The 18269-nt window shown below is 43.5% G+C and overlaps 1 protein-coding gene across 11 annotated transcripts in view; it reads right to left on the reverse strand.

Annotated features, from left to right (window-relative positions):
* SLC31A1 (solute carrier family 31 member 1) overlaps nt 1–18269 on the reverse strand; it is a 29204-nt gene that overhangs the window by 4027 nt on the left and 6908 nt on the right. For 3 of the 11 annotated variants that reach the window (XM_075054838.1, XM_075054837.1, XM_075054836.1), the window contains exons 2-4: nt 3990–4147; nt 1560–1632; nt 997–1165 (exon numbers count right to left, since the gene is read on the reverse strand). In XM_075054838.1, coding sequence (XP_074910939.1) covers nt 997–1165; nt 1560–1632; nt 3990–4103 — 356 coding nt within the window. In that variant the 5' untranslated portion in view covers nt 4104–4147. Of the gene's footprint in view, nt 1–259; nt 358–996; nt 1166–1559; nt 1633–3989; nt 4148–4826; nt 5720–7702; nt 7819–8688; nt 8751–8974; nt 9068–11425; nt 11521–17356; nt 17377–18269 lie in introns of those variants that run through there. The other 8 variants (XM_075054839.1, XM_075054841.1, XM_075054842.1 and 5 more) reach the window with 7 other exon arrangements.

Genomic DNA, 18269 nt, shown 5'->3' on the forward strand with positions numbered 1-18269 from the left:
CACATCCCTAAAGAGAAAACTTAGCTCTTAGGCTGATAGGATGCCAAAGTGGGTGTGAAATGTGAGAGAAGATAACAAAGCAGGCTGGACATAGACTTCTGCATGTGGTTTTCCCCACAGAGCTGACTGATAACAAAGAAAGCATGGTACTTGCTGGGAGGACAAAACTTTTAGCTGAGAAACAGACTTCTACAAGCTTATTTTACCCCCACATTGAATAGGCAGAATGGCTTCTTTTCTGAGTAGAGGCTTTGACTACCTGTCAACAGAAGGATCCTGAGTATTTTCTGTCAGGGTTGCTGGCTATAACACCCAAATTCTGTTTCTGGGAACTCCCCAAATGTGTTCGTTACTGCTCTGGAAAAAAAAATAAGCTTATCTGACTCCTTGCTGCTTTCCTCCTTTTCATAAAATCATAGAATTGTTTAGGTTGGAAAAGACCTTTAAGATCATCGAGTCCAACCGTCAACCCAACACCACCATGCCACTAAACCATGTCCTGAAGCGCCCTGTCTACATGTTTTTTTAATACCTCCAGGGATGGTGACTCAACCACTTCCCTGGGCAGCCTGTTCCAATGCCTGAAAACTCTTTCAGTAAAAAAATTTTTCCTAATATCCAATCTAAACCTCTGCTAGTGCAACTTGAGGCCATTTCCTCTTGACCTATCACTAGTTACTTGATAGAAGAGACTGAGCCCCACCTCACTACAACCTCCTTTCAGGTAGAGAGCGATAAGGTCTCCCCTCAGCCTCCTTTTCTCCAGGCTAAACAACCCCAGTTCTCTCAGCCACTCCTCATAAGACTTGTACTCCCCCATCCTAAAGGGTGGCCAAGTGACTCAAGCACAGTGTCCTCCAGCATCAAGCAGTGTCCCAGCTGGAGTCAACATACTTTGCAGACAGTAATACTGGCTGCATAAAGTTTTTTCTGTCACAGTTTTTGCCTTTGTCAGCTGCTGAAGAAATTTGTCTTACAATGAAGTGAAATTCTTACCCAACAGTTTTGTGCGTCTCCATCAAGATAGTGCCATTGGGACCTGGCACTGGCATGGAATTGTAGCGAATGCTGACTTGGGATTTACGGAGCAGACATTCTCGGGCAATCTTAAGGCCTTCATAAAACATGGCTAGGAAGAAGACAGCCACAAAAGCACCAGCCATTTCTGACAAAAGAGGAAACATTACTGTATCTGTGCAACAAAAGAAATTTGCTTCAAAACATGTCAGAAGATGCACCGTGTAATTCAACAAGCATGTCACACTGCAGTCTATGGCTGGGCACTGTGTGCATGCATGTACAGATGGTAAACGTGAAGTTCACCCACACACTAATTGGAATTTCACCCATGAAGCGAAACCAGCAATCACACTTGCTAATAAGACCAGTCAAAATCTTAAATGATACAAAGATCTCCCTTTTTCTTTCACCCCACAGACGCCATTTTAAACTGATGCAACACAGTGTGCCTGCATATTTTTGGCATAAATAGCAAGGTAATCCTGAAACATTAATCAACTACAAACTTTTTGTTTGGAGTAGACAACAGTTTTACTAACCTCCAGGAGTATTGATTGTAAGTCCAGAAAACAGCAATGGAACATTCTCATAGCTGAAGTGGAAAGTCATTGCCTGCACAAAACGTGAAGAACATCAAAATGAGCCTGAATAGCTCATCCTGAGCTAGAGCTCACAACAAGATTTAGCAAAGGTTTTTGTATTATGACAAGAACCTAGATCATTTCAGTTGGTCACCAGATAGACTCGAAGAAACTCTTCTGCAAATGTAGTGTAACACACACAAGTGAGACATGGCTAAAGATGCTCCAGGTTCCAATTCTAGTGGGCAGTTCTTTTGGGCAGTGCCCCTGGGGAGAACGCACTGTTCTTTACAGTAACTGCTACAGAAAAGTGCCTTCTCCTTGCTTTTGAAGCTCCTTTTCTCCTCAGCATCAGAAGTAGTCAGGGATTGGGGATGTCTCTAGAGCTCATCCTTGCCTCCTCATGACTACTCATGGGCTGGGGTACAGGGCACTTTCTTCTCCCCACCTTGACCTCCTGTGGGCTCATATGGATAAGGGCCTGTATAGCTGAATCCTCCGGTACCATCCTGCATTGTGCCAGCAGACTATTGTCTCCCTACAGAACCTCCTAATATCCTATGGGAAATAGAGACCTAAATACAGGTACAACAAGGAGTATTATAGATAAAGCAGGACCACAGCTTCCCCTGGGTGGAAATAAGGGCTCCTGAACCTGCATAGTCAATGATGTGGGAAAGGGAGACATCAACAACCCCCCAGCCAGCTGAAGTTCATATAATCTTCCTATCCAGGTAAATACACTGCAGTTTAGCATGTCTTGACCACAGCTGCATACAATGTTTTCACATGTAAAGTACTCACTAAGCTAGAGGAACTCCTCTTTGAACTCCCCTCATTGCTTAATTAAGGTTATTTGCTGAAGATTAGAATTATGGTTAATTTTAGCATCCTTAAGAATCAGCAGACATTCATTACCCCCAGAGCAGAAATTACTATGAAACATCTTTTAGAGAGTAGTTCTATTTCTTTAATGAATTTAACATTTTTACATTTAAAACAAAAAACACACAAACCAAAGAGCATTACAGCCTAGTTCCATAAACCACAGCTGAAATAGAGCCTGTTACTTGGTGCAAGAGAGGAATGGAAATATGCATACATTAAAATGCATTCCATCTATTATCTAAGATGCTGTACCTATTTACTTCCTTCCCTGATGGTTTTATGTGCAATGTTAATTCAAAATCTTGTGCAATTAATCACAGTTTTCAGTCACAGGTTAAGGCAGGGTCCTGTAACTATCCATTGAAGATAAGAGCACTTAACCCTCAGAAAGAAACAGCATTTAGATGGAAAGTAACAGATCAGAGAGTGCCAATACTTAGCTGTTAGACTATGTGAAGAGCTTCACAAGGACATAAGTGACGATGCTGAACCGCAAGTTCCACCAGCACTACTGGGCTTTGTACTGGGCCACGTTCATAAAGGGGAAGGCTGTTCTAGTCCCCTCTTCTGCTGTGATACTGTTTGCAATATAAGTAGAAGCAGTGATTTTTTATTCCTTCTTCGGGGCACATGGCTGGCAGGCAAAGTTTAACTGAAGGCTTGCAAAATATGCTCCTGAGTATATTCTCATTTGAAATGGAAATGCATGCTCTCTCCCCTCCTTTCAAAGTTTATCCATAAAGAGCCATGTTTTAATAATCTGAAACTCACTCCAAAAGTATTTTAAAAAGGGAGAAAAAGCTGAAAAAGTCCCTAGAACTGGCTACACACAAACACAGATCCTACGGTCATCTCCATGGAAACTCTGGCCAGAATCTCCACAAAGCTTCAGTGATGCCAGCATGTGCAAGTCTGAACTTGTTTAAATCAAAGTTAGCTAAAGCAGCAGGATTCAGGACCAACACAGCCTTAACGCCAATGTGGCAAAGAGCCCTGGTACCACTTTGGTCCCCAAACCAAGTGCGTACTTAAAAGTTCAGGAGGAAAAAGGCACACAGAATGATCACCTGCAGGGCAGCACAATCCATCGTACTAGAGTGCAATCCCCTCAATGCTGGTTAAGGCTTTTGCTAACACTAACAGCCTGGAGAACTCCATCCACCTCCGTTTCTTGCAGGAGAATGCTTACTTTACACTTCTGCCTTTAGCTGGCTAGAGAGCAGACACCAGGCTGGCTGCTAGAAAGGTTTTTGCAAGAAAAGACCACTTTGCCAAAGGATCTCCAGCTATGAAATACATTTCGTGCTGCATATCACCTCATGCCACTCCATTCCAGAAGAGCCACAATGGGGTCTGTGTTTTAACTGGATTGATTCATGTCTTCCAAAGCTAAGTTTAATTTCTGATTCTCAAGAGCATAGTCTTTAAGATGACAAGTTACTCTAAACCACAGACAAGGAAAAAAATATCTTTTTAAGAAATTATGACTTTTTCACTTACCATCATCATCATGTCAGATACATGACTATGTCCTGGGGCTGCTGTTGAGTGGTGATGTTCAGGAGGATGCATGGTTGGCAACATGGAGCTGTTCATGTGGTGATTGTGAGACATCTTTACAACAGAGATATTCAAAAGGCACGTAGAAAAGTGGGACCCTGAAAAACAAAACAAAACAAAGCACTTTTCTAAACAGAATATGGTTTCTCTACTGCTATTGCAAGAGAAAATACTCTAAGCCACTGAGAACTACTGCCTCTGGATAAACTTGTGGAGCATCCTCATGGTCCTGCACTCTCACTACAGAGAACACACAGCAAAGCCAGCAGGACAATTTAAAGGAGGTGTGTCCCTCTGAGCTTTACATCATCGTATTGCTGCACCATCCTAAACATTCTTGCCAGAAAGGCAGCCTAATCTGATTGAGGTAGCACATGGGGACAAGTGCTCAGCATAAAGGAACATTTCTTATCTGTAAGAGGAAAAAACCTGTCTCTTCTCAATTGCAGTCATGCAAGAGGCAAGCCCCATTTTAAATTGCATATACTAAAGGATCAGATTACAATATTTCTCTTAATTGACAGTTATACATTTTATTGGGAACATGTTTAACAAAGAAATTATGTTAGGTGGTACAAGACCTATCACCAGGCAAAGGTCTGCAATAGCCACGGGCAATCCAGTTTCATTTCCATGAGCTTTACATTGTCACATCTCCCCTCTAATCACATTACACACAATGAGAGAAACACTCAAAAGGCTGCCAGTCCAAATACCTAATCTGGTTACTGCAAATCAGGTATGTCTGGACACACTACATTAAAAATAAAAATACACCTTGTGGTTAAGTGTGGACATGGCTTCTGCACTCTGCACCCCAGCACAACTTGGCATGGAATCAGGGACAATTTCTGGCGTGAAATGAAAAGTCACCAGGTGGAAACAGCAACAGGAGAGAAAACAACCTGGGAATACCAGTCAGTCCTGAAATGACAGCATCTGTCAGCATGACAGATCCAGGCAAAGGCAACCCTAGCATAGTCCAGGTGAGATACCACTAAAGATAGGTAAGTACCAACACTGCTGCAGTAGATGCTCTCTGGAATGTTGTGTACCCTCTCAGTCTAGTCCAGCACTCAAGTAAAACCAAGTGAAATAAAAAACAAAGTACAGATACTTTCTCAAATTAAAGTTAAAAAAAAAAAAAAAAAAAAAAAAAAAAGAGACATACTTCCTTCCAGACAAATCATCAGGAGTGTTTACAACTGGGGAAAAAAAGAGCTAAAGAGCTTTTTAAGCTAAAAGACAATATGGTGTGTGAACAGTTAGGTAAGAATATATTTAGATTGGAAAGGGGAAATGAAACTCTAGAAGAGCTTTCTAAACTGAAAGCAGCACTAGCAAACAAAACTCCAAATGGCAACCAGTTGGTGCTGGAGCTGGTTCAGTCTGTGACAGTGACCTTATGACACAGCTGTGCAGGAATCACTGGTGGACCAGAACACGACTGCCAGTGCAGCCTTGCAGAGCATCAGTGACAGGGGGTGATCTCAAAAGGCTTTGGAGTTAAATTAAAAAGAGCAAGGAGAGAAGTTAAAGATTTGGGGAAGATAAGGAAACTTAAGTCAGCAGTGTTGGGGAAGAACTCAAGAGAAAGAATTAGTACACCTCACAAACACTGAAATTAAATAATGCAAGTAAGTACCTGTATGCACCCCAGTCAGCTGGTATAAGCTACACCAGCAATACACAGCTCAGGTATTTTCTGCATCTCTGTGCAGATGAATTTATTGCATTAGACAACTTCACAATAATTCCCCTGGAAAGTTAACTTGTGATATAATCTAATGACACTGGCTAAAACCAGAATGGTATTCCCTGTCCATATTTCTGCTAATATTTTTTAGCTCACTCTGCCCCCAATTTGTGCGTGAATATTAAGACTAGAAAAACAGCTCAGAAAAATGTTTGGGGGAGGAAAAAAAGAGACATTAATGCAAGAAGCAGCTCACCTGACACAGAAAAGCATTACCAAAGGATACCTGCAGAACAAATGTTGTGATTTTCATATAGCGTAGCTTTGAAGATTGTACTGTTCCAGACATGAAATGTTCAAGCGCTAGAACTGAAGTCCCAAAACACAAACACTTGGGAAAGGAATCCTTTGCCAAGACACACAAACTTCAAATTGCCTTTTGCAGCAGGAAAGGAAGAAGAACAGCCAAAGTGCTTTACACCACAGGATCAAAGATAAGTGTGCTGCAAGAGGAAAGAAGTAACGTAAGAACCTCCCCTGTCCCCAGCCAAAATCTCATCTCCTTCCTCTTCTTCTTTCAGTTGACTGATACATTGCTTTTGCTTTGGATGCAACATTCTCGCTAGTGACTACTGTTCAATTCGATTACTTATTCATTCCAGGATTTCATGCTCCTGCCAAACCCTGCAGGTTCCAATACACTCCACAGAAGACCTGGCTGTTTACAGATTAGAAACTCCCTTTGTGGTGGGGTTGTGTCCAACTTCTCACTAATTTACCATCACTGGTTTTCAGAAAAGGAGAAACAGGGGACGTGTTCTCTAGATATTTACAGTGTATTAACAAACAACAAGGTCAAGTATTCACAAGAGGCTGCATGTGGATGGGCAGGGTCTTGGTACAGGTTACAAAGAGCATGCTTGATGCTCACTTGTGTAGCTCCTTCCCACCCTGCTATACTAGCACTCCAGTGCCAAACTCAACCCCTACTGCAGTTACCCAACACTGAAAGACGTTTTAAGAGATCCTGAAAAGGATGGGATATTAAGGAGCACAAGAGGAAATAACCTAAACTGAGGCACTTCACCTGTCTTTTGTGTTACTAAAGGTAACCAACACATGGATAAATTTCTGTTTAAAAATAAATCACTTCCAGTGGAACACCCCAGTACAATCAGTCTCTGAGTTACAACTTAGGAGGTCTCTACGTGTGCCTTGGGGTAAAAAACAGTATCTATGGCAGCAGCAGTAACAGGTTAATGGCTGTGTAATTTTTCACGCTGCAAGTCTCTGGTTTGCTTTCTCTCAAGAAACAAACTGAAAGCTGACTGATATGGAGCTGTATGTATCACAAAAAGAAGGGTGCTGTTTTTAAAAAGGCTGACTCCATACCTGGAGGAAAAAGTCCACACACATAAGTTTCTACTATTGCAAATTCTTTAAATATGTTTAGTCTTGTACAAACCCAGCAGTTCAGCAGCAGGTATTTTTGTCTGAACGGATGACTTGATCTCTTGACTGCTGCCTGCTCCACATGTTTGCACAGAGAGAGAGGCATTGAAGTGTATTACTGAGCACACCCTGGATAGGGAATCTGGAACAGACTGTGGCTGCAGCAGGCTCAGATATTTCAAAGCATTTGCACACCTGAAGGGCACAGACCTCATGGTGCACCTGCCCCAATGCTGCACGGTTACCAGGGATGCACGCACACAAGGATTTTTTTGTACCCTGCAGTAGCCTACCACATAAGAAAACAAACAGGGTGGGACAGGAGAGAGGAATGAGGAAATTCTCTCCAGGGCTTGTTTCTTTCCCTCTCAGTGCTGTCACCCCAGGTCAGAGGAGCCATAGCCTCCATTTCACGACACCTCAAATTCTTAAGGAAAACAGCAAGACTCAGAGCTACACACAGCACTTCTCTTACTTTAAGCCATCATCTTGGAGCAGGACTGACCTCAGCACATAGATAGGCTCTGTTCAGATAGAGGTTTCTATCCCACTGCTGCAATGCCACCTCAGCAGCTCAGCAAACCAAGGTGGTTCAGGGAGATGTGCAGCCAGGAGCAGGATCTGACAACAACAAACTGTTAGCTCAAGTTCAGCGTTAGGACTTACTTTCACCCTCCACCAACATTTAACCAGTGCTGCCTCATCTCACACATAGAAGGAAGCCATGTTCACAAGTCCAGGGCACGGAGAAGGGGAGGAAAGAGAGGTATCTTATGCCAGTGCACAACAGAAACAACAGGTTAACAAGCTGGACCTGCTGAGATGCCAAACACAAAGCAGTCTTCTCAAGCAGGTCTCAGCCATGAGATGTCTGCCATTATACCTAACCTCCACCACAGTTTCCCAATCTATTGCTTCTGCCCTGTTAATCCAGAATCCTGCCACTCCAGAGTTTTTCCTGTGGCAAACAGCCTTCTGGACACCCAAGGGAGATACACCTTTTCATGCAGAAACACGGGACATGCAGAAACAGAACAGACTATGGGAAGGATCTGCCAAGCTCCCAGAAAGTATTTTACAAATCAGCTCAGTCTGACACACAGTGTGCAAACAGAGCTTCCTTAAAGCCACATTCAAAAGGAATGATGCCCCTTTCCAAATCAGAAGTCTAACAGGATTAACAATGGAGCCTTAAATCAATGCCCATTAGAGCAGCAAACTCTTCCCTTCAAAACAGTGCCTCATCTTTCCCATGCCAGTTCTGAAAAAGCAAGAAATAAAACTAACTCCGCTGGCTCTGCCCAAAAGGAACGGAGCCTTAAAAAACACCTCTTCAGTCTCCTTTACACTAGTTACTTGTTCAACAGAGACGGTGCTTGCTGCAGTGGCCCAGCACACAGTGGCAGCAAGCACGCCAGCCATGCCGAAAGGGCTGGGTCCTGCACAGAAGCCTCCAGACTTCTGTCTCAGCACAGCTGGAGTGATTCTTACCTAAGGTCCTTCCACCAACGCTTTAGGCAGCAAGAACAGGGTCAGGCAGTCCCTCTTTTCTCCTGAAGAAGTGAAAAAGACCTGGTAAGATTTACTAAGAATTAAAATGAAAGCTCCTGAGAGAAATCCAAGGGGGAAAGATTAAAAATAGCAAGTTGGAAAGGCAAAGATCTCTTGCTTGCACATCACATACATCTCAGTCCTGCATGACACAAAGGAACGCTACATATAAAACACATGAGTAATGGAAAAGGCAACCACCAAAAGTTATCAGTGCTCTACTTACAGCAGTCCAGCTGGCAGACTATTTGAGCTTCACAGGCTCTGAGCTTGTGGTCTCAAGCCCAATCCTTTTTTTTTTTTTTTTTTTTTTTTTTTAAAGTGCTGTAAATGGAGGTGGGAGGGGAAGCCGGGAGTCTGCAGACACTACAGCACTGTTCACTGCCTCTAACTGTGGTCTCCACTGAATGGTCTGAGCTAGCCATCATGAGGCTTAAGCACTGCTTCTAGTTTATCCAATTTCCTGGCAAACTTGACAACTTTAACTGCTTCCTTTCCAAATGGGTGGATTTGCTGTAACTCCTCCAGGATCCTAGCCTTAGCTCCAGAGCTTCTTAAAGGCACAGCAGAGGGACAGACCAATTCTACCTGTTCACACTGCAGGAGTATCCAGCAACGGCAGCCAGAGCCCTCCTGGGTCAAGCTATATAGAGACACTTTGAAGATATTGGGAACAAATAGATCATTCTTCAGTAAGGTAATATAATGTGTTTTACAAGATACACACTGTCATTCTCCAATGCCAAAATTCCCCTCAGAGCTCTCCCAAACAACTTCAGCAACGCCAGGCTGGAACTCAGACACACAAGGAGGGACTGTGCTGTGCCCAGCACACCTCATAATTGCACACCTCTGTTTTTCCCTTGCACAACTCCTGAAGAGGGAGCTTTTAGTGCTATATTAAGAATTTAAGGCATGTTTGCAAGGTCACAGCAAAACTGTGTGGCTTGGCCTGGTACTGCGTCACTACCTTAGAGTCCCAACCAAAAGCCTTTACCAGAAGTTTAAGGCTTCCTAAAAGCTTGACACACTAAAAGGGGTTCAGATAAAGAGCAAGAAAGAGAAGGAAACAGCTCAGGAGAGGAGCTTCGATACATTTTGAGGGTTAGGTTGTCAGGCCGCATTAGTTTGTATTTCCTGGGTCTTGTCCATGACCAGAGAAGCTTGCAAATCGATTCAAGCCAGATCAGTGGAGTCAAGCAGAAAAACACACTGTGTGACAGAAGGCACAGTCTCCCTCTCCACCTGTAAGCAGAAGGGATACAGCTGAGCTATTTATACAGATGGGTTTCAGAAGCTTTTGAACAAAGACAACAGGTACTCTGGAGGATGTCCAGCTTGAGATGCCAGAGGGTAGAGAGCAGGGAGTGGAGAATGATGGGCAAAAAAGGGGCTGAGTAGGGCTACGGACAACATCTTGTGTTCAACTTCGAAAGGGGACGGTGACTGGGCAGACTGCGACATGCAGAGATGGAAGCAGTCAGCAGGGAGGTTAGAAGGGAGACGCAGCCAAGCTGGTAGCATGTAGAGACCAGCTCTTCGGCAACTATCATGCACAATACAAGCAGAAGAATGGGCTTTTAAAAATAACCTACAGGGCTGTTAGTTTTTCATGAGAGGAGTAAGCCACACAGGAGAACTGATCCTCTGTCATCACCCCCATCAAGGATCCCCAGCTGGAGCCATTAAGCACAGTCATGGATGCTGAAGGTCACAGCAGACTACATGGCATATCAAAAACACTCCATTGTTCATGACCCATGCCCACAACTGACAGTATTTGCCCAGGCTGAGATAGACCCTTTCTTAAAGTGACCCTGACAAACCACAGAGGCAGGATATGGGGAGAGTGGAGCAAAGCCTCATGCCACCCACACAGGGAGGTTTAGGGGTGAAGGATTAAACCAGAGTTCAGTTCAGGTTCTCTGTAGCACAGCCAGATCACACAGTTGGGGCCAATAATCACAGTCTGCAAGTACATGCCCCTTCCTCAGTGCCTGGGGGAACTCACAGGGGGTCTGCAGGTCTTTGCAAAGATCACAAGAGAGCCCTACCAAGTGGAGTCATTTTGCTGTTTTCTCACACTTATGCGAGCTGCAAACCTCCATCCTTCAAGAGCTCCTGGTTGCCACCGTTTGCTTCTTTTATTCTTACCAAATCCTTGTGTTTCTTTCCCACATTCCACACTTGTACCAATGCACGTTTGTCCCTCTCCTTAGAGAGCTGCTCTGTCCTCAAGAGACAGGTTGCACCCTCCACATGTAACTATTGCATAGCACTTGTGGACATAGCAAAAAAAAAAAAAAAAAAAAAAAAAAAAAAAAAAGTGGTCCAATTTCAGACTACAGATTCCGGTTGAGATGCTGGCTCACACAGGCTTCCTGGAGTTGCACAACATGATTTGGCAAGTAAGCACAGTTATATACATTAATCAACTTTTAATTAAAATGAAGATTAAAAGAAGTTGATAAAAGTATCAGCATTGGTTCAACCCTTAAGGTCCTGTCCTTTGCTTTGAACCAAAGCAAGACTCAGCTATGCAACTAAGGCAAAGCTGGTGACATTCACTTAACACAATCCCCATTACTAGAGGAGGGGCCAGAGCTCTTCCTCTCAGCATGGCTACAATCACAGCCCTTTGATGGAGTTTATTTTCATAGCAAACTTGTCTGGTCACCTTCTGTTAGACACCCTGCTTGATCTGCTTCCCTAGAAGGGGACGGCCATTCCTAATCTTCCAGCTTTTGCAGACTCCTCAGGAAATCTCTGAATCTTTGAACAAGAAAAAAAAAATAACTAAGGACAGACTGTTCTTTACAGGACAATGCACTGAACTTCATGAAGCAGAGCATCATGCCAGCCCATGTCATTACTAACAGGCCCAATGAAGTGAAAGGCAGCAGCAAACAAGCTTGCAGAGCAGAAAACCTAAGACTGTAAGAGTGATAACACTGGAGGAAAGGCTGAGAAATGCTGGCAAGAGATGTGTACAGATGGAAAAAATAATGGTGAGTTAGGTAGGCTAAGCAACAAACAGATTCCTCTCTGGACAAGGTTTTTGCCCAGCCATACTGAAACTACAGGAGATGGAAAAGAAATAAATGAACAATACTCCTGAGAAACATGGCAAAACTGAGGAGTCCTTGCCAATGTTTTCCTGGATATAACCTCATTTCTGCTAGAGAAGTCTGATACAGCCCAGGTTCAAGCACCTGGAACACACATAAAGCTTTGCATTGAGATCCAAGAGTGAGCCTCTACTCTCTCACAAGGGGTCGCAAACTCCATCAGGCTACAACCTGGCAGTTAGACTAGATGATTGTTGTAGGTCCCTTCCAACTATTCTATTCTACGCCATCCCATCCCATCCTGACTCCTCTGCTTGTGCTGGCAACCTCTCAATCCTTGCCTCAGTAGAGCAGGTAAGATTACTTCCATAATGACCACATCGACCTTTAGCAAGAGGTGACAGAACCAATGCCATCTCTCCTTGGTTTGCCTCTTTTTCTCACAAATTCTAGGTCAGCAATGCAGGGGAGACTACATCAGCACAGGAATCAGTAGAAGCTCCCCTCATCTACAAGGGAATCCTGGACACATTCCCACACAGACTAGTGAACATTAATTTTTCCTTTGAAAGAAGAACTGCAACCTTAGAGACCAATCCATGCCTCCAACTGTTGGGCCAAATCTTGAGGTCACCACCTACACATGCTCTCCAGGCTGCCCCACTCTTGGCAGGGCATGAGACAATAACACCATCTCTTCAGCACAGCAGCACAAGCTGCTTCTTACCATCCCCTATACAGCACTAAAAGTGAAAATGCTTTTGAAAGTTGGACAATAGGCTTTTGGGCTCAGAATACAGCAGTGGGTACCTCTGACTAGATCATTTTCATGCTGTTGCAAATACAACACAGTCCTTGCCCTGACAAATACAAAACAGTAGGAAGGGCATAATACTAGGAATGACACCGGAATTGGATGTGGCAGCTCCTGTGAACACCACAGGGTACAGACTTGCAAAATGCAGCCTACTGCTCATCTGTTTTGCAGACATTGCTGAGCGCACATCTGTCACAGAAGCATGGCTCAAGGGAGTTATTTTTGGGTGAGGGACAGATGCTGAAAGCTGTCATGAGGCTGAGGACGGTCGGTGAACTGTGCGTGCATGGCTCTTATCCACACAAAGGACAGCCAGGCAGGACACAGCAAACAAGTTTTGGAGAAACACATCAGAAATGATGTGAACTGAAGTATTCTACTACACCAGCAGTACCCTGCTACCATCCTGATAAAACATGAGTACTTTCAACCCAAGTGAGCCCAAATTAACCTGAAGTCCCCAATGGGACAGTTTCAAAGGATCTGAAGAGAGAAGGCCATCTTTGACAACCCTAGCCAGAGAGACTATTATAAGCTGAGCAAATTAAAAGTGCAGTTCAGGGAACAAAGCACAGCTTGCCTGGCCCAGAGCCACCCACCCACTGACCAGAAGCAGAAGGCCAGGAACAGACATGTCAACTGCAAGCTGGTTTTTTTACTGCTAACAAACGCCAATAAACATTATAGTCAGTATTCAGAAAGGTGAAATGCTACATGAGCAGTCAGTGAACTCAAACGGTGGCAAAGGTGGTATCAATTAAAAGGCAGTTAGGTTCTCTTCAATAGTTCAAAGTTTGCCAGTTCACCTCTGAGTGTCACAAAACTTTCCCCTTTTTTTCACCTTACTGCTCCAGCTCCAACAGAATAGCACCCACCTTCAGCCAGCTCTTCTCGCTGCGTGCAGAAAACAAGGACATGCAAGTGTCATATTGGGTGCCAAAGCCAGAGCAGATCAGTTCTGCAGCAGGCCTGTGACTTCTGCATTCAGGAGTGACCTGCCATGCTCAAGCCCATCTCAAGCACAATTTCTTCATTCTGTACATATGCAGTATTTCCCCCCCTCTCTGTTTTCATTTCTCTGTTTCTTCCACCACTAGCCTCTTGGATGCTATATTTGCTCTGCACTTTTTATTGTTCTCCTTTCTGTCTAGCTGAATAAGGCAGTCATCCCCCTTTTCTGATGCCCAAGAGCACAGACGTTTCTGGAGAGCAGCAGAAATAAGGCACCTCAAAACACGCAAGACCTGAGGAGCGAATGCCAGTCCCACAGCTCCCAAAGCAGAGAAGATGCCATAAAAAAGCTGACTCAAGCACTCATCTGGAGTGAAAAGCATGGCATTAGAGATGCCAAAACTGACAGAGGATGGTACATTACAATTTCTTTATAAATCATCCAGGCTAAAGGGCTCCTACAAAAGCATGTCAGACACCAAAATTCCTTATAGCCAATGCCAGCATGAATTCAGAGCTAGTACTAACAAGCTTCCATCAAAGGCAATTCCCAGGAGGCTTCTACAGAAGAACCTCTTCAGCACTCCCTGTGCACGTCAAAGACTTCTGAAGCAATTACCCCAGGACCGCAGTCTGGCAGGCCACTTTATCATAGCTTCATCTCTCTTCCTCAAATCATTAAGGGTATGAAACAGTAATACAACAATATGTACCCATGTCACAAAATACCCAGTATCTAGCATCCAGTGAGGAGAAACCTGAAGGCTGCCCTGCCCTCCACCCCACCACCCCCCCCGCCGAGACCATGCTGTGTTTAAGCAGAGATAAGGCAGAATGGCTTAAATCCCAATGGCTTAACAGGCCTTGTTGGGATGCCAGAATAGCTGAGTGCAGTCTGCTTACCATGCACGACATTCGGTCAGAAATCACGAGAGGACCCTCTAGCTAAAAACTGCTTAGCGCTCACTTGTCAGCTGAAGAAAGCTGCCTAGCCCTCCTGCTTACCAGTGGAGAGAAGTGGGACAGCAGCAGGGAAGAGAGGAGAGAAAAGAAGTTCCACGTGACCCATATTTTCCAAGATTACATAGCTTCTTGAATAAATAGATACTTCCTTATCCTCTGTGGCAGTTTCTGCAGAGACGTTACACAACCAAGCACAGGAAAGGCAACGAGGGAGATGTGACCCATATGGCCAGAGAGCAGGAAACATCCTGCTACCTCACTGTATGCTAAGGAACAAGTGGGACAGAGTCCTGAGCCTTGCAATACTCTTCAAAAACTTTTTAATCTAAAAAAAAAGTTAATATTTGGAACTGTATCCTAGATGACTTCTGCCTCCTTAGAAAACCCAGGCCTAGTAAAGAATTTATCTTCCTATTTTATATGCCCTAATCAAGAACAGCTTCTAGCATGCATTCTTCTACCTACAGCAGACTTTTTTTAATTGAAGGGAAAGCTTAAAGTGGAAAAAAAAATCATGTTCTGTGCACAAGATTCGCCATCACGTTCAGTAACTCATCATCCACATTCCTGCAGGTTCACACCACCTGCACCATTGGTATATATGAAAAGGAGCCAGTCTGTCTCACAGAAAAAGGGTGTCTCTGTCCAGAGGGTAAGGAGTTGTAGTGTTGCTTGTGACCCTTCAGTGGCCACATACAGAAGCATTCAATCTATGAGGAACCCTGGATATATCAGGATGCGAAACAAGGTACTACTTGCAAGTTAATACCTGATAAACCACTGCTACATGGTTTGCTGAAGTGGGAAGGACACATACCAGGCTAAACAGTATAAACAGCTCTGACCAGATTTATTTAAAATGGTGCCTTCTAGCCTCAGGCCCAGCAAGACTGTAAAATAATCTCTGGAGACACTAAATGAAACCAGGAGTCAGCAAGTGCATGCCCAAGTAAGCAAGCAAAAGTTTCCTCAGCTGCAAAAATGCAATGTGACTCAATGTGTCCTAAAAGTGCATTACCTGGCTTTTAATACAGATGCAAGATTACAAATGCTATCTAGAAACATCATAAATACCTTTGTCTCATGTAGATAAAACTAATGCTAAAAGGGTAATAAAATGGATAGCATCGGTTTATTACAGGCCTCGTAAAAGGGAGCCTAAAGTCCATGAACACAGATGATTCAGAAGACTCAACAGAAGATTCCCAGATCTTACCCTACTTGCCCTTGTTCCACATGTCACTGCAGGAGGACTTTCAGTTAAGATTTTCAGTCACAGAACTGCTGTGGTTTAGGAGACCTCCTGACATCATCTAGTCCACCACCTCTGCTCAAGCAAGCTCAGCTGGAGCAGGTGGCCCAGTCAGCACCCTTATTACCCCCTCAGCATGACGACTGCACATGTAGTTTGATAACTTGTACATACCAAGGATTTATCATTTTTTGCAGATATGGCAAGGAGCTGCTCTGTGCTCTGGAGAGCAAGGCCATCATTTCTAGACACAGTTACAGATCCTGTACTTGAACTAAAAAGCTCTTCTACTTCAACATCCTGTGAATCTTTTGGCAGAGAAATCTTCCCTCTAGTGAACTCAGGCAGTGCCTCAGGCACTGCAGTGCAGTGATAACAAAGATAGTTTTAAGTTAATGGATCAACTGATAACAACCTAGGCATTTACACAAACTTGTACATGCAGAAAATAAGTTCCTTTTTCCCCCTCTGGCTGTTTTTCAACATCATAACCAGACTTAGCCCAGAAAAGCCAACATTTGTACAAGTTCTGAACTGGATTTCAGGTGTGTTTTGAGGATCTGGACAAGAAGAAAACCACCCTCCAGAACTCCTTGTTAATTAAGTTTTAGGTATCCGTTCCACACATATGATACGAGACCTATTGGTTTAACCAATTAATATAAATTTTTCCCTGTCCAGTACTGCCACACACTCATCACAGAGAAACACCTTCATTGTGCATTAGCTTCTACCACATGTGAAAACTTCCTTGAATAACAATCCCAGGAGCACATGTCACTCCTTTCTTTTCATATTTAAGTAGTAGTTGGTCTACAATTACTCCTTAGATGCTGTCCATGTGCAGATGCAGCATTTTAAGGTGGTCACTCAACCATTCACCTTCCCTGGAGCTGTCACGTTCCAGCCTGTGCCAGGCATTGCTGCAATAGCCATGCGTAGTTGATGTCAGCTCCTACGGATATATGCTGGGACTTCCAATTCCTACTCTGGCATGTCAGGGTCACCTTTTAAATGTAGGCTTTTCACTAAAGACCCAATGGTTTGCATGACTGAATTTTAGAAAAATACTTATGCTCTTCCTGCTTGCAGAAGGGAAATGAATGCGTATTCATTTCATTTTGCATCACCATCTATGACTCTCCCTGAAAACAAAAGCTTGTTCTACCACAGCCAAGAAACAAATTCTTTTGTGCTTCAATTGTTCAAAACACCTGTTGTTTTGAGAAGCCGAAAGCTGTTTCTGAGCAAAATGCAAGGTAGAACACAGGTCATCATCAGCAAAATCCATTCCACTGTGTTTTTAATTAAGCCCACGAAGCCAATCTCTGTTTCGACAGATGGTTAAGACCAAAATACACATCACCAGAGGCACTTTCCTACTCTTGCTCCCTGATCTCGGATAACAGCAAGAGGATGGAACATGTGACGTATAAATAGCTTCCAGGTAGTAACACAAACACTTCTAAGAGTTCAGAGAACAAATTCATAGTCCTAGTCCATAGAACAGAGCACCTCCACATTTTCACTTTTGGAAATGCAAAAATACAATCCCACCTTCAGTCTTTGTCAACTCAGCAAAGTAGATGATCTCCTCAGATATCAAGAAGAGGGAAAGGGCAATCAAATCAAGCCATTCTCTGGGAAGGAACTTGTCTTTGGAAAAGCCTTGGCCTCATGACACTCTTCTGACAGGATTACCTCTAGGGCATGGAAAGCTGGAACAAATAGTGATCAACAGATTTTTTTATTTTAGTTATGAGTGACTATAAACCACTCTGGGAAAAAGCTTCGAACACTGCCTTTTTCATGTAGCTTTCAAACCCCTGGACTGCCACAGAGCTGCTAATCCAAAGCAGAAATGATTCAGAGCTAAAAAAAAAGCTGAGTACTTACTATTCCAGAGACAGGTTTTCCATCTACTGACTCCAGGAAAGCAATCTTCTGCAAACAGGCAACAAGTCTGAGACAGATCAAAGTTTCTAAACTTTCAGATAATGCTGACAAGCAGAACATGCATCATTATCTATATCAAAGGCTAATCATTAACTACTGCTCGGATTTAGCTATGATCACTTTTACTCCACTTTAAGCCTATTTATTGCCTGACCTGCAGCCTATTTCAAACCAGACCCATTACTTGCAATATGGTCAGTGGGAAATATTTATATTCAGCTTCTCCAAGCTGTGCAAAACAGGGGTAAGGGCTGAAGCAGCAGAGATTTCTGCTATATTCTACTCTGGGTGAAACCATCCCTCAGAAAATATTAACAATCCCTATTGTTATAGCCAAAGATTTCATATGACCCAAGATAAATATTTACTGCTCGGACTATGCAGCCCACTGAAGGCATAAGCCAATCATGTTAGGACCAGACCAAGGACTGGGATGCTCACAAAGATCCACATAACAGTGAAAGTAACTCCTGAGTTTTCCTCATGAGATCTTTGCAAAAATGCAGAGATTTTA

The sequence above is a fragment of the Buteo buteo genome, chromosome 23 (assembly GCF_964188355.1).
Source record: "Buteo buteo chromosome 23, bButBut1.hap1.1, whole genome shotgun sequence".
Lineage (NCBI taxonomy): Eukaryota > Metazoa > Chordata > Aves > Accipitriformes > Accipitridae > Buteo > Buteo buteo.